At 45.2% G+C, this 15,629-nt stretch overlaps 1 protein-coding gene across 1 annotated transcript in view; it reads left to right on the forward strand.

Moving 5' to 3' along the window:
* The window catches only part of LOC147705913 (uncharacterized), a 336,615-nt gene that overhangs the window by 285,770 nt on the left and 35,216 nt on the right, over positions 1 to 15,629 (forward strand). The window contains exons 11-12 of the mRNA XM_086929576.1: positions 10,226 to 10,293; positions 13,715 to 13,760. Of these exons, the coding sequence (XP_086785702.1) occupies positions 10,226 to 10,293; positions 13,715 to 13,760 (114 nt within the window). The remainder of the gene's footprint in view (positions 1 to 10,225; positions 10,294 to 13,714; positions 13,761 to 15,629) is intronic.

Below are 15,629 nucleotides of genomic sequence, written 5' to 3' on the forward strand. Positions count from 1 at the left end.
GATGGCAATACTTGAATGGATTCCAACCTGGAACGAACAAACACTTTTGACTTCTATTGACTTGCATTCTGTAAACCTTGTGTTTTCAGAGCCAGCCTCAATCACATCTTCGCTCACTCTGGGGAGTAGTGGAGGAAGGCCTTGCCTGGAACCCTGGAGGAGAGGGAGGAAGGCAGCTGGTTGCCGGCGTTGCAAGGGAGCCCTATGTCATCCATATGAGGAGCTAAAGGGTAGGAAGAGGCTAGGAAGTCTAAAAACAACACTCATAGTGATTGACTAGTGAATGCCACCAGAAGCAAGATAAAAACATCCTAATTTATGACCTACCTATCTTTTACCACTCTATCTCCCACACCTCTGTTTATTCCCTACCAAACTCACCTCTTGTGATACCCTCATTCTCTTCAATTCTACTGGTGCCTGTTCTCTTCAGATTTAAAAATGAATCCCTTTCCTCGTAACCTCCGTTATGGCAAATACATTGTATTTCTTGCTCCTCATCACATCTACATATACCCTCCCGACTGAAAGATTTGCATATGCTCTCCTAACCAGTGCAGAGCGGGAATATCGACGGAAAAATATTGTGTGACATAAATATCCCCGCAGAAATATCGAAAAGAAGAAATATCGACAACAAAAATATAGTTTGACCAGAATATCGACTGACAGGTACGTAAGATTGATGACAATAATATAGTTGTAATAAATATCGTTTACAAAAATATAGTTTACAAAAATATCGATTTTTTGATAATGATATGAATTTTAGTGTTTTTAATGAGAATTGTTTGTCATTTTATTATATGTAGTAGAATTTTATTAGTTATTAATGTATTTTATGTTGAATTTTGTGTTATTAGTTCCGTAGCAGGTTGTGGGTTTATAGGGGAATAGGGTGGGAAGTAATTTAAATATATAAAATTAATTGATTAATTAATGTGTTAATTTAATATTCATTGTTTAATAAGTATTTGTTAATTTATTTCAATTAGTCAATTATTAATTAATTATGTTAATTATGTTAATTGTTTAATTAATTTTAGGTGTGTGTAGTGGAGTTTATATGTGAAAATGGTGTGAAGTAATTACATTTTATTGAATAATTATTACATACTTTATAAATTAATTATCATTAATTAATAGATAATTGTAGAGGAGTAAATACATTTAGGTTTGTGTTGTGGTGTTTATAAGTGTATATGGTGTGAAAGCTGTCAATTAATTATGTAATTAATTAATACAAAAAATACATTAATTTTCATTAATTTAATAGTAAACATTAAATGTAATTGAGTAATTAATTTAAGGTGTGTAGGTTGTTGTTAATAATAATATATTTAAATGTATATAATAATTATGTTTATATTTTAAATTAAATGTAATAAAAAATGTGATTGTTTTTTTTTATTGTTTTGAGTTCCAGCGCTTTCCCTACTGTTGTACCCTGTGGAGTGGGAATAGTAATTTTTACCCCTACGTGATCCAACGCTTTCCCTACTGTTGCACTCTCTGGAGTGGGAATAGTAATTTTTACCCCTACGCTATCCAACGCTTTCCCTACTGTTGCACCCTTTGGAGTGGGAATAGTAATTTGTATCCCTACGCTATCCAACACTTTCCCTACTGTTGCACTCTTTGGAGTGGGAATAGTAATTTTTACCCCTACGCTATCCAGCGCTTTCCCTACTGTTGCACCCTTTGGAGTGGGAATAGTAATTTTTACCCCTACGCTATCTAACGCTTTCCCTACTGCTGCACCCTTTGGAGTGGGAGTAGTAATTTTTACCACTGCGCTATCCAGCGCTTACCCTACTGTTGCACCCTCTGGAGTGGGAATAGTAATTTTTACCCCTACGCTATCCAGCGCTTTCCCTACTGTTGCACTCACTGGAGTGGGAATAGTAATTTTTACCCCTTCGCTATCAAATATTTTAACTACTAATGTTTTTATATTGTTATTAAATGTATGTATTATTGTTTTTCTATACTTTTAAGTGTTAAATATATGTATATGTACACATTTATTAAGTTTATATTGATTAAATTAAGTTCATTTGTTATAAATAGTTAAAATATAAAAGTAATGTAATTTATCTTTTTAATAATAATAATATTATTTAATTATTTAATTTAAGTTATAATATTTATTAAAGTCGATATTTTTTACATCTATATTTTTTACATCTATATTTTTGAGTCGATATTTATGTACTTACCTGTTTAAGTATAGGGAGTCGATATTTTTGTAAACAATATTTTTACATCTATATTTTTGTAAACTGTATTTTTGTTATCGATATTTAAACATGGAACCCTCCTAACCAATATGTCTTCCTGTACTTGGATAGTACACCTCTGCATATTTTCTTTTCAGCTTTGATGGCCTTTGTCTAAACACTCCATGCCTCTGTTCCTCATTATCTCTCACTATTCCCTCCTAACATATGGCCGGGATGCCCGTCACCCCCTCCCAACACAATCCCCAAGGATGGGAAGTCGGACGCAGGCTTGAACTTTTGGAAGACGGGAGGGAGTCACCCTCCCGGCCGTATTTATTAAAATATGAAACAAAATTTAAAACATAAATAAAAGTTTCATAATCATGTACAATTTTACATTTATTACATTTCGATGAAGACATGTTCTTTGGCTAACCTTAACAGATCTCTAATACAAAGGTTTCCTAGCCGAGTCTAACATCCTGCAAATGCATACATTCTAAATTAAAATTGTACATCCTAGCATTAAGGGCCAACGGCAAGGTCTTAACCGGTGTCAGATCCCTACTACCAAAACTCTCGTCCTCACGGTATGAGTGGCGCATGCGCAGAGGACTTTACCCTCATTGCCAACTGTAACTTCCCTTGTCGTGGGGGCCCCCTTTCACTCGACGCCATCTTAAAGGTCGTCCGAGTTCCCGTGTGAGGTATCTGTAGGAAGGACAGCGTGGACTCCCCCCCATCCCCACACTCTCTATCCGCGGATATCCGGCCCCCGGGAAATTAGTAGGAGGGGCATATAGCCGCCTCCTCCCCTGGGAGGGGCCTATGGCCGTCTCTCCTTAGGCGACCCATCCTTAGTGGGTGCCGCCTCCCCGTGGGAGGGGCCAATGGCCGCCTCCCCCCCGGGCACTCCCATCCATACTGGGTGGCGCCCCCCTCTAGGGACCTTGAAATTACTGCTCACCGATCATGACCTTACCGCCACAGGCTGGATAGTTGACCGATAACCGCCCCCCCCCAAACTCCTCCTAAAGGTCATGCTTCTTCAAACCCCTTAGCCATGCTATGAAGTCTCCTATGAGTAAATCATTCCCCTCCCGGGACAGGTGAACCCCATCATTCAGATACATGTGATCACCCCGAATACACCCATGAGGAATGCTATGCAACTGTGCAGAACAAAACAATCTACCAATTTTATTGTTTACCCTCTTCACCGAATGGTTCAGTGCTGACACCGAAAGGCCCCCCGCCATACCTTCCTGGGAATCATGTGGGACCAGGCAATCGTGCACCCCGGGATTCTCTTCGCCAACCAGCTAACAGCAGACAAAACTTGTTCAAACAACACTCGTCTACCCAGTGTCACCAAGTCATTGCCCCCCAGGTGTATAATGACTACAGACGGCGGTGACCTTTGCCGCCCTAAGAGACCCTCAACAAATGACTCGAATTGGTCAAAACAGAGCCCGCCCTTCCCATGGAAGGCCACTCTGTACCCGTATTCCCCAGCTGCGTGAGTCGCGTCTCCTGCTTTGAATACGTCCCCGGCGCACCTCACGTATGAGTGGCCCATGACCCATACCACTCTCACTCCAGGCGGTGGTCCATGACCGCTGGTCTCCTGGTGCTGGGTCAACTGCAAATTCCGCCCCACGTGACAGGCTCGCGAAACTGTAATTCAAACAAAAGACAAGAAGCGTGAGTGCATGACATGTCAATTGATCTTTACAACATGTGCATCCGCACATACCTTTTGAAGCAATTCGAGGACCATCGCCCCAACTGTTTTACTTCATCCGCACTCTGACCCCTGGCTGTAGCCTCAGTAGCAGCCCCTATCCTAAAGGAGTGGGTCCCAAAATCGCACGGGTCCATGCCCGCCGCAGCGATTGTCAGCGCTAGCACCCTCTGGAACTGAAACCTTGTCAGTGGGGTGCCATCCTTGTGCCTCAGCAAACTCCCCCCCATGTAGCCGCCCTCAGTGCCAAGTATTCCTCTATACACATTATCGGGCACATGGGGGACCCTCGCGCGCGCTGCACAACAACACTATTTCCCATAGCCCCTTGGTCGGTCTTGGACCTGGCTATCGTGACCACCATCGAATCACCCCTAATTTGGACGTGATCCCTGCACAAGCCTCCCTCCACATCTTTCTTGTTCCTTGCGACCAGTTCGCTCACCCGCATAGCCCCGTGGAACGCTAATGCGAAAGCTGCCCGGAACAGAACTGCTTCGAATTGGGAGGAGCATGTCTCGTCTAGTCTCGCTATGAATAAGGACAACCTATGTAAGCCAATCGGGCGCCTTTCATCTTGCTTGCGACCCTCTAGGCGCTGCCAGCCGCGAAGGGCTTTTTTCACCAAAAAGGAACCCGTAGGGTCTTTTATACCATGCACCTATGCCATGAATGAAATGGCCGCCCTATGCCTATTAGCCATTGCCGCCGATCGGCCTTCTCTGTGCAATGCTACCAGGAACCCCAGGAAGGATTCCTCCTGACCCCAGCTCTGATTCCCTGCCGGACCCAAAAATGTGCAATAGGAACGAAACGCTCCTTCGTATGCCTTTCTTGTCCTGGGGGCTAAGCTTGCTGCCACGAGGTCTTGTAATCCGGGGCACCGATTAGCCAAAGTGCTTCGGGGAATGGTGCCGCCGCTAGGTCCGCTGTATTTAGATAACCCCTTAATGCCTGCATATGTGAACGAGAGAGTGCATCAGCCGCGTGATTCAGTACACCCGGCACATGTTTCACCCTGAACTCTACATTCAGTCTCATGCAAAGCAGCACAACCTCTTTCAACAATCTCAAGATCCATTTGCAGCGTGCTGCCTGTTGGTTAATGCATTCGACAACAGTCATATTATCAGACAAAAACACCACTGAGCGGTCTCTGAAATCGTCTGGCCATGCCATCAGAGCAACCCAAATGGGGAATAGCTCCAGGAACCCATTGTTACTTGTGAGACCGCTGGAGTGCCACCACGCCGGTCATGTTTGTGCCGACCATCGGTTACCAAAAATGGCGCCAAATCCCCCGCTCCCCGCCGAGTCAGTCCACAGACCTAGCTCATCTGAAGACGCTGGCGGCTTGTTCCACACTACTCGACCGTTGAAGTCCGCCAGAAATGCCAACCAAATGCGCATATCCTGGCGAACCTCTGCAGACAGTCTCGTACGGAGGTGTCCTTCTTTGAGACCAACCATAGCTTGTGCAATAGAGCGTGAGAAGGGGCGGGCCATTGGTATCACTCTCAAGGCAAAGTTAAGCTGACCCACTGTTTGCTGCAACTGGTGCAGGGTCACTTTCTCCTTACTGAGGCATAGCTTCAAGGAAGCCCTAAATTTGGCCACCTTTCCCAATGGCAAACGGAAACATCCCTCCACCGAATCGAGCTCAATTCCAAGAAACTCCAATGAAGTAGATGGTCCAACCGTCTTACCTGGAGCCAATGGGACTCCAAACTCCCTCATGAGGATGCAGAAGCCGTGCAGCGCCTGCGCACATTTCGAATCGCCGGCTGCCCCTAAAAACAGGAAGTCATCGAGATAATGCATAACATGCCTATGCCCTGTGGCCTCGGTGAATGCCCACTCTAAAAAACAACTGAACATTTCGAAATAAGCACAAGAAATGGAGCAACCCATAGGCATACATTTATCCATGTAATAACTCCCCTGGAATGCAAAACCCAACAAACGCTGATCCTGCGGGTGTACCGGGAGCAACCGGAACGCCGACTCAATATCTGATTTCGCCATCAGCGCCCCGGGGCCCAGGCGATTCAACATGGCCACTGCCTCATCGAATGATGCGTACCGCACCGAACAGATTTCCGGGTCAATGGCCTCGTTCACGGAGGAACCCCTTGGAGCAGACAGGTTATGAATACGTCTGAACTCCCCCGGGTCTTTCTTCGGGACAACCCCTAACGGGGAACAGATGAAATCCGCCACCGGTGGGCGATGAAAAGGCCCTGCCACTCGCCCTAAGCTAACTTCCTTTGCAATTTTTCTCTCTACCACGCTTGGATTATGTTGCGCCGATAACTGGTTTTTACAAAAGAAGTCCCCTCGAAAATGCCCCCCCGCCGGGATGTGGAAGCCGTACAAGAATCCCTTCCTCAGCACCCCAGCGGAGACATGATCAGGGTATTCGTTTAACCAAGGAGTCATAGCCATGAGATCAACGGGTGTAGGCAGTTGGTCACGTTCTACCTTACTCCTGCTTGGACCCTCCTTTTCCTCCCGCCCCGTTATTTTTTGATCTGCATGAACTCTCCGGGTGCGAGGAATTCCCACAGCCCGCACACACATGTTTGAACCTACATGTTCCTTGTGGTCTGTTACAGTTGCCTCGATTGAAGCCCCAACAGACCCCCCGCTTGCCGCCTTTCCCGCCGGTTTTCAGCTGATCGATACCGGCGCCTGCTCGAAAGGGCACCACGGGCTTTCGCCGGGAGGCCCCCGACCCGCTCCCGCTCGGCGAGGATGTTCCTGCCGCCCCCGGCAGGAGCTGCTTATGCCATGAGACCGAGTCGAGGCAGTCCCATGTCAGAGAGGCATCATATTCTTTCGCTTTTCGGAATTTCATGTCATAACCTTTCCATTCCTCCCCCTCATACATTGCATAAAAATCCATAATACGAGTTTGATAGCAAGACAGTTCAGTTAAAACCTCGGGTTTACGTTCCCCCATAACTGCAGAAAACATTGCAAAGGCCTTCGCCCAATTCGTTATCATTTCATCCACCCTGAATTCCGCCATCTTGGCGTGCCACACGCTCGGGTGCCACAAATCTTTCTGGGTTTTAGCATATTCCATCTTGCGATGGTCAGTTAATAATGAAAACATATTGATATATTTGTCTCCCCATATTAACTCTTTTGTGGCCATAGGGATGTGCTGTGCCACCCTCTCCCGCCTTGAGGGTAATGAGCCCTCCCCAGCCACTGGCAAAGCGAGCTTACCCGGTTCGGTCGTTGTTCCCGCCGTTTTCTCGAGACCAACTGCAGGTCCTACCGATGCCACCTGTGGGGAAACAAGAGGAAGATTCGCCTTTGCGGCATCTCCCGACTGCCGCAATTGCTGGATTAGTAGCTTGGCCTCCTCGGCTGTGTCTTCGGGTGCCTTGACACCCCCTGCCTTACTATTGAGCCATGCGGCCAACTGGGTGGCCAATTCAGGAGGCATATCTCCATCGTTAGCGGGGGTAATCACTACCGGGATCGGTTGACCCGCATCTGGGATTGGTGCCGGGATGTCTGCCGGCGTGACAGGGGCGGCCGGGGGTACCTCTGGGACCGGAACCTCCGGGATCGGAACCTCCCCTGAAACCGCCCTCCTCTTTACCCGCTTCCCTCTACCCTCAGGGACAATTCCCGGCAGGGCCGGGCCTATTACCTTCTTAGGGTTACCAGGATTACTCAGCGCAGCCAGTTGTTGTTTGACCTCCGCCAAACCTCGACCGATAGATGGGGTTTGACAGAGTTTCCGCTCCATACCAGCCATCCGGTTCACCAACATGCGTAGCACCTTATCCGTCTCGGAACCCTTTTCTGCTTTCTTGCCAGCCATGGTTTCGATTATCCGCTCCTAAACGATTGACAAGGTCCTGGATCCTCACCTTCGAGTAACTGAAAGAGAAATACAAGAATTAAAACTTCTCAAAATTGCTGCTTGTTCCGTCGAGGGCTCACGAGCAACGAGTGGGTGCAGCCTTCAGAGCACAGGAACAAGAGGACGCTTCTTCGGATTCCCGCTCATTTAATCTTCTGCGGGAGGGCGTGTACCCTCCTCCGGTACGCCTACTGGGCGTGGTCTTCGGTGTAGGTGTCTAGGACAACCCTCTCTTGGGCGGGAAGAAGGCGCGCCCCGGCTACGCCGCTTCGGGCATACCAGCCGAGACACGCCCCCCGCCCAAAATGGTTTCCCGGGAGGATCGGGGCACCCAACCATACGTTCGGGGGGACCGAGTGGTCGCCCCTTTCCATTTTCTCCCTCTTTGTTTTGACTATATCCTTTATCTCTTGCTCCTCCTCACCACCCTCTATGCCCTACTTACTTGCTACTCAATTATGCCTATGAATTCCACAGTCTCATGATACACCCTGGCTCATACAGGCATTATGGGTGAGCAAAATAGCATAACCTTTCCTTGGAGTACGTGAGTAATTCTTATGCGAGTTGTAGGTTTTACAAATAGGGTGCTATCTGCGTGAATATCATATGCAAGATATGCCTTCAAGTATGAAAGTCATGGAAGATACCTACTCAGTATTTTGTTCATCAGATTTCTACGGTCACAAAATGATCATTGCTATGTCACATAATGAGACTGAATAACACATCCAATTTTACAGCTACCACACAACATTTTGGGATGAAACCATTTGTCCTGCAAAATAAAATCACGAGATCACCGTTAACATTTAGAAATGGCACATGATATAAATATTCCAATAAACAGGTACTATGTGAGATTATGTTTTGGTAATAAACATTATGCACACCTTTAAACTGAACATACCTGCTTCTACTGTTTTCTGAAGGAGTAGCATCCTTGCTTGCCCCTGTTTAGCTTTTGACCACCTGGCCTGGATGTAACCCACCTGCATTCAACTACTTCCCATCCAGTGAATGTGGGAAGAACACACAGATGTCCTGAGTGTTCCCAACTGCTCCACTCTCATTAAGCCAACTAGACTTCTTCATATTCCTCATGTCAATCAGCAGGGAATTCTCCTGGAACTCTCTTCAACTTCAGTGCCATTACCTTTCCAACGGGTGGTGTGTAACAGCATTGCCTGCTCAGTGCTGCACCCGCATGCAAGGGGATGCCTGGGGGGGTCCATAGGACTCCCCTTACTCCCTGCAGAGTGCCTCTGAAAGGAGACGCACTCACAGGACGCTACCTTTAAAATGGCGCCCGTCAGTGCTCCTCCTGGTTGCTTCTTTGACTCTGCACCAGTGTCTGTAATATGGCATGTAAGCAAAGTCAAAGAAAGAAGCTCAAGACCTGGCTGTTCGGGTAGCAGCAGCACCCCCCCCCCCTCCCCTAGCGCCTTGAGACCCTCCGGGTAAGTAGAGCGCTCTATAAATGCCTATGATTGATTGATTGATTGAAGAAATTCCCTCATTTGCATATGGCAGGGCCCTATTCATATAAGAGAACATCCTCTGTTGAAAGCGCTGGCACTTTAAGTGCGCCAGCGCTATCGATACTATAGAAAGGTACGCACAAGTGCCTGCGCCCCCTTCTATAATACCAAAGTGACCCTGGGGCGAGCTAACGCCCATTGCACCCCGGGGCACCTTATGCAATACGGCACCAGGCCTGCGTGATCACGCTTACCCTGAAAAGTATCATTCTTGGCTCTTGCTGTTTGCTGGTGCGGCAAACACGGGCTTCCTGCTCGTTCCCCTTCTGCTGTGATTCTGCGGTCTCTTGTTGCAGATGCTAGGGCTGCCTTTTGATGGTGAAGTCACAGTAACTTCTCGTGAACACCTATCAAACCTTAGAAGAAAGATTACCTATATCGTAAGCTATATTCTTTTGTAATCAACATGGAAGGCGGGAGGATTAAGTTTATTGGGTACGTTTTATTCATCGGTTTCCCCTCTCCATTCAGTGTTTTTACAGATGTATCTTTATCCTTTTCAGCAGGCGTCTTTTTCACTTTTCCTACTGATTGCTTTCAATTATTTTAATGATGTGTATTACCAATCAACCTACTACTGATCTGTGATGTATTTTGACACTTGCCTTTCAGTAGAAAGTTTACTTTCAAGTTACTCTTTCATTAAAGTGGACTGTTACTGACAATGATTGGAATATGGAGTGTCTCACTCACCAGATTAATGGGTTGGCATGGGGTATATTAAAAACTGCGATTGAGAGATGAGAGAGTATCGATCTGAACTTGTTGTTGAATTGTTCAGAGTAGCCTGGAAAATCGATCACATTTTTTTTAAACCTGACCTTTCTATTTGCAGACCCTGAAGTTACTGGGAAGTTTTGAATATAAAAGCCCTCGTATCTTTATTAAACTGAATTTTGATAGGTAAGATGTATTTATTTATGCATTTAAATACCGTTGGCGTATTGAAGTGCTGAAAGACAAGAGTGGTGGAAGGCCACTGAGTTTGTATGACAAAGGGCTGAAAGAGGTGAATATTCAAGTGCCATGGATGTTTGCAAGAGATTATCCATTTTTGGAGTCATGTAGACAATGTTTCTTCCTTCTGCCATTTGTATTTTAAAACTGCCCCTACTCTTGTGTCACTACCATTAATTATTTTATGCTCAAAGAGTGCTAATTCAGACACTAATGGAGACAGTGCAGCCGGAGGACACCTTATGATAGGATGAAGGACATGATTTACTGTACTGGAAGTAAAAGAAGATTAGATGAATGACAATATTCTGTATTCGTTCACTAAACACCTGGGGGCTCATTTATGAGCCCCTGTGTTACAATTGCGCCATCACTGCGCCACTTTTTGTGACACATCAGTGGCGTAAAAAATGCGCCATGTTGCGCCATATTTAGGAAGTTACGCATCTAGGTAGATGCGCCACTTCGTAAACCCCTGCGCTACATTCTACCAGCGCCAGGTATAATGTATGCAGGGTGGGCGTAACCCTGCAAGAAAGGGTCGTAGGAGTGGCTCCGCGAAATCTATGAGATTTTGCTGTGCCACTTCTAGGATGCCAATGCGTCAAAACCTTAGTAATGGTGACCCAGGCCCTTTCACATGGGGCTTGCCCCATGTGAAAGGAACATTGCTGGGGTTGCGTCATACTTCTGACACAACTCTAGCAATGCGCCACTTTTTGCGCTGGCAGATACATCAGTTTTACTGACATATATGTCCTTCCTTGCGACATGATGCGTCATATTATAAATATGACGCATCATTGGTGTCGCAAGGCGGGCGCACTGAGAAGTGGCGCATCGCTGCTTTCACGCAGCGATGCTCCACTTCTCATAAATGAGGCCCCTGATCCTCCCGCACCACCAATGAACATCAAGGTGCAAGAGATATTAATAACAGCGGCTAATGTTGATTTTCCAATGCTTTGCACAGTATTAAAAAAGCCACTTGTGGGGTCACAGATAGGAACTGCTGCACCTCATTGCTCATTGGTCCTATCATTGTTGCAGTCACTTGTATTCAAAACACATAGTAGTACTGATAAAAAGTACACTCTGGTGGAGGGGCTGGGGCACAATACTTACACTCTGGTGGGCGTAAAGGAGCACAAAGCCAAGAGTGCACACAGGCAATCATTGGTATGGAGCCAGAATTAAGGCGTGAGCCTGGTGCTCTGAATTATAAGGAGTGATCGACAAATGCAAGTGGTGGCCACACGCTTTCACCATGAGGTGTCCACCAGGCACTCATAACTGGTGAGAAGCAATGTTGCTGGAGAAGAAGGGCCCACATGTGGCAGGATGGAGGGGGGTTGAATGAACACTTTCGTTTCACATAGAGCAGATTGAAAACAGTGAGCAAGGTTTTCTTCTTTCTGTTTCTGAGCTGTGCTTTCTGGAAATAAAACACTAACTCAGAGAAATATTTCACAAAATGAAGTCACTTGGCGCACTGTGGGCGCATGTAACAGCTGCTGCTCTGTGCCAACAAAGCCCATCAAGATATGGCCCCATATCTCTACTTTTATTAAGAAAAAATATAAAATAAAAAGAACACAAAATCAATATGAGCTATGTCAGATGGAAGTCATTCGATTTCTAATTCTGCACCCAGTCTTTGTAACTTGAAGCATCCCCGTCAAATCGGTGAGTCTCTAAAAAGAAACAGGGCTCTTGAGTCAGAGTAACTGTGCGCCCACTTTGTGCCCCCCCCCCCCCCCCCAGTTTCAACGATATGACAGAAGGGGCAGCAGAAGCTTGTGTGGCCTCTTCGTAAAATACTGATAGAGCTGGTGGACATGTAGTACCAGCATTATCATAAGCGAGCATTCCCTCATTTACATGGGGGTGTGTCTCCATGCAAATGAGGGAAACTTCTTGCCTCTGGTTCACAGCTGCTCTGGGGCAGCACATTCTTTGTAATACGGTGCACTGTCCCTGTTTATAGGTGCACCATGGTGCAAACAGGGACAGTTCACCCATCCTGTAATACGGTTCCAGGTGTTACTACAGCTCCCCATTCTTTCTGCTCCCAGTGCTGTGCACATTGTTGCTTTTGCAAATTAGTCTACTGGAGGGAAAAAGACACCTTGACTTCAGTGGTCATTTTCAGAGTGCAGTGCAGGCTCGGCTCTAGGATGCTGCACTAACAGTTGTCACGTGAGGAAAATGTAAACAGATACGAGTGAAGAAATCAATACTGATTGAAAACTGTCACTCCCTACTTTCAATAGCTAATACTAGTAAGAACAGAAATACTGCTAACCAAATATAGTCCTTGTCTCTTGAAACTGGTCAAATTGAAGAGGCTGATTGTAGCTGTCTTGTAATGTGTGCCCTTCCAGCTCCTCTAGTTATCTGATACCGATTACCGCACCTCTCTAGATGTCGATATTAACTTCAGGTTTATACAGCAACTATGTTTTGTAATTGATAACACATATCATACAAGGATATACTGCTCATTAACTTTAGAAGTTGTGCATAACTATTTTTATTTAGTGTATTGTGTGGTTAGAGTACAAATACATTTTGTATAATAAGTGTTATTTTAATCTAAACTATATGAATCGAATTAGGTTAGGATTAGAATTAAAAATACAATGATGCTATAACTTTCTATTCAACTTAATTAAGTGGATGAAAAATTCGTATTCCAGTTACGGTGTTACTTAATTGTAATAAGCATAATTTTAATTACTTACTTTAGAGGCTAGGGACAGCTTTAGTTTGAGAAAAATGACTATTTTAAAATGTTTAAGAAGATATATTTTAATTCTATTTAGTGTTAGTTTTAGGGCAAGTGGTAATTACAGTGTATGTAGGTATAATGAAATAAAATGAGATAAATCAAATGATTGGCCTTACTGGACAATTTAGTTTAGGGAACAAAGTGAATTAAGGTAGTTCTGGAAGTATAGTGGACAAAGCAAAGGACATTCATACTGAATTGTTTCTTGGTATTTTATGACTGATGTTCATTGCCATCTAACTCAAAGGTACTCATAATATCGACTTCAGGATGTTGAATGGATGAGTTACCCGCCAGGTTGCAAACTTGTCTAAAAAGTGGATAAACCCAGATCGCTACTGTGGTTGCATAGTCAACTCAACCATCAGGTCCGATTTATATTCTGTTTTCGTTTGTGTTTTTAAGTATTTAGCTTGGTTGCTATGTATAGATGCACCTGTGAATATGTATACATGTTCATTTTCCATTCTGCTTCTTTGTGTATATATAACGGCACTCATTTTTATGTTTCTAGAAAATATTCACTTTAGGAAAAAAAATATGTAAACTGGCTTCTTTCATTTTTGTGTTTTTCAGCGTGGTCAATGTGAAGCTTGTTTCGGGACCACCCTCTTGTGACGTGGTACGTGGAATTATAGTATGAAGATTAATTGTTGGCAGAGCACTATAATTGCTGTTGAGACCCACTTCTGCTCCCAGAATCCACCTACCTCTCCTATGTCACACTGACTATGTGTTTTTATCTTTGACCCTGTACAATGCTCTGCTGCCTTTCAGCCACGTCCACACTATGTACATTCTTGCATTCATACCTTCCTACATACAAACATACATGTGTATTAACCCTCACATTCCCTCACTTTGTTAGGGCAGCTGGTGTGTGTGTGTGAGTAGGATTCTTTACTGTACACATTTTGGACAGTCCCTTTGACTATCACTGTATATCGATTCACATCCTAGGTCCGAATTATAGTACTGGTGTACTATCCCTGTTTGTGCCGCTGTGCACCCTTAACTGGGTGCACCCAGTGCAGATTGGGGTAGTGCATCAAATTACAGAAATAATTGCTGTTACAGTGCAGGCATGAACTCAACAGCAAGTCAGTGAAAGGTGGACTGGTTATTTGAAGCTGCAGATCTACATCTCACAGCATCCCAAAACTGCACCCCACTTTGAAGGGGATGCAGGGACTCCCATGCACAACGTTGCGGCATGTGAATGCATCCCTTTAAGACGGATGCGTAGGTTGTCGCTGGGACCACCCATGTCCCTCAAAAGGGCGCCAACAGCGGTGTATACTGACTAGGCCTATACCTATTGACAAAGGCTTTTCCTCCTAGATGGTGTCTGCTATTTTTTTAAATCTGTTTTTATTTATTTAATTTTACAAACAGTAACAATAAAAGATTTGACACACGTTACAATATCTGATTAGCTTCGCTCTTTTTCCTTAAGTGTAAAATGACAGAGGGCCATGGCATGTATGTCCTAAAAAAGGTCACATCATGCTTTTTTGGCAGCAATATATATGCATACGCACATTTTACCTTTACCCACTCTGTACAATGGCAGGATATGTATCTCCAAGTCCAGGAGGGCTACTAGGAGCTCAGTCTTTTGTTGAGCTGTAGGAGCTTCAGCGTGTTGTGCTAACAGTGTTGCCCCTTGGACACTCTCGATAATAGTGGGAGACAATGTGGAAAGGAAGGGACAAAGAAAGTTGACATTGGTAACGTGGCCAAACCTCTAGATCCCCCCAACCCCACCCTTCCCTCTGTCTCGACAAATATATAAACAACATACACATTGCTAAGCTATTATTGCATCAAACCACGGCTATAGTGTGAGGTGAACGTGTTGATGTTAGCTACCCCTTCTTGTGTTTGCTATTGTGCGGTGTGCCCACTCTATTTGCATTCCTCCACTTGTGGCATTATGGGTTCTTAGTCATTCAAATCCAGGTGTGGCTCGATTTTGAAGTCTTGCAGAATTGGGCCCCAATAGGTGGCAATGGGGGGTCTTGTAAAGCCTCAGTGTGTCTTCCCTGTGTAATGCAATACTCTCAGCCTTGGCCCATGTTAACATCGATTGCCTCCGGGCCACCAGCGGGGAGGTGCTGATGATTTCCATCTCCTAGTGATTAGACGTTTTGCCACCAGCATTCTGGGGTCTAAGAAACGAGTGGTCACCTTAACTCGTTTACTTCTATGGAAAAGGCCCAGGAGGCATACCTCCCATTTGTGAACTATTGTGAGGCCTGCGCAGTTGGATAGCTTCGTCATGACTCCCTGCCAGTAAGGGGTGAGGAGAGGGCTGGCCCATGCCATGTGTAGGAGATCAGCATCTGGTATGTGGCCTCTGGGGCAAGCTGTGTCTGCACAGTGGAAGTATCTATATATTTTGGGCAGGAGTGAGATACGGTCTCTGGGTAATGCAGTACTGCATGAGATGAAAGCGAGCATTATAGGGGATTCGGACTGGGCTTTCTAG

Source organism: Lissotriton vulgaris, chromosome 7 (genome assembly GCF_964263255.1).
Source record: "Lissotriton vulgaris chromosome 7, aLisVul1.2, whole genome shotgun sequence".
Classification (NCBI taxonomy): Eukaryota; Metazoa; Chordata; class Amphibia; order Caudata; family Salamandridae; genus Lissotriton; species Lissotriton vulgaris.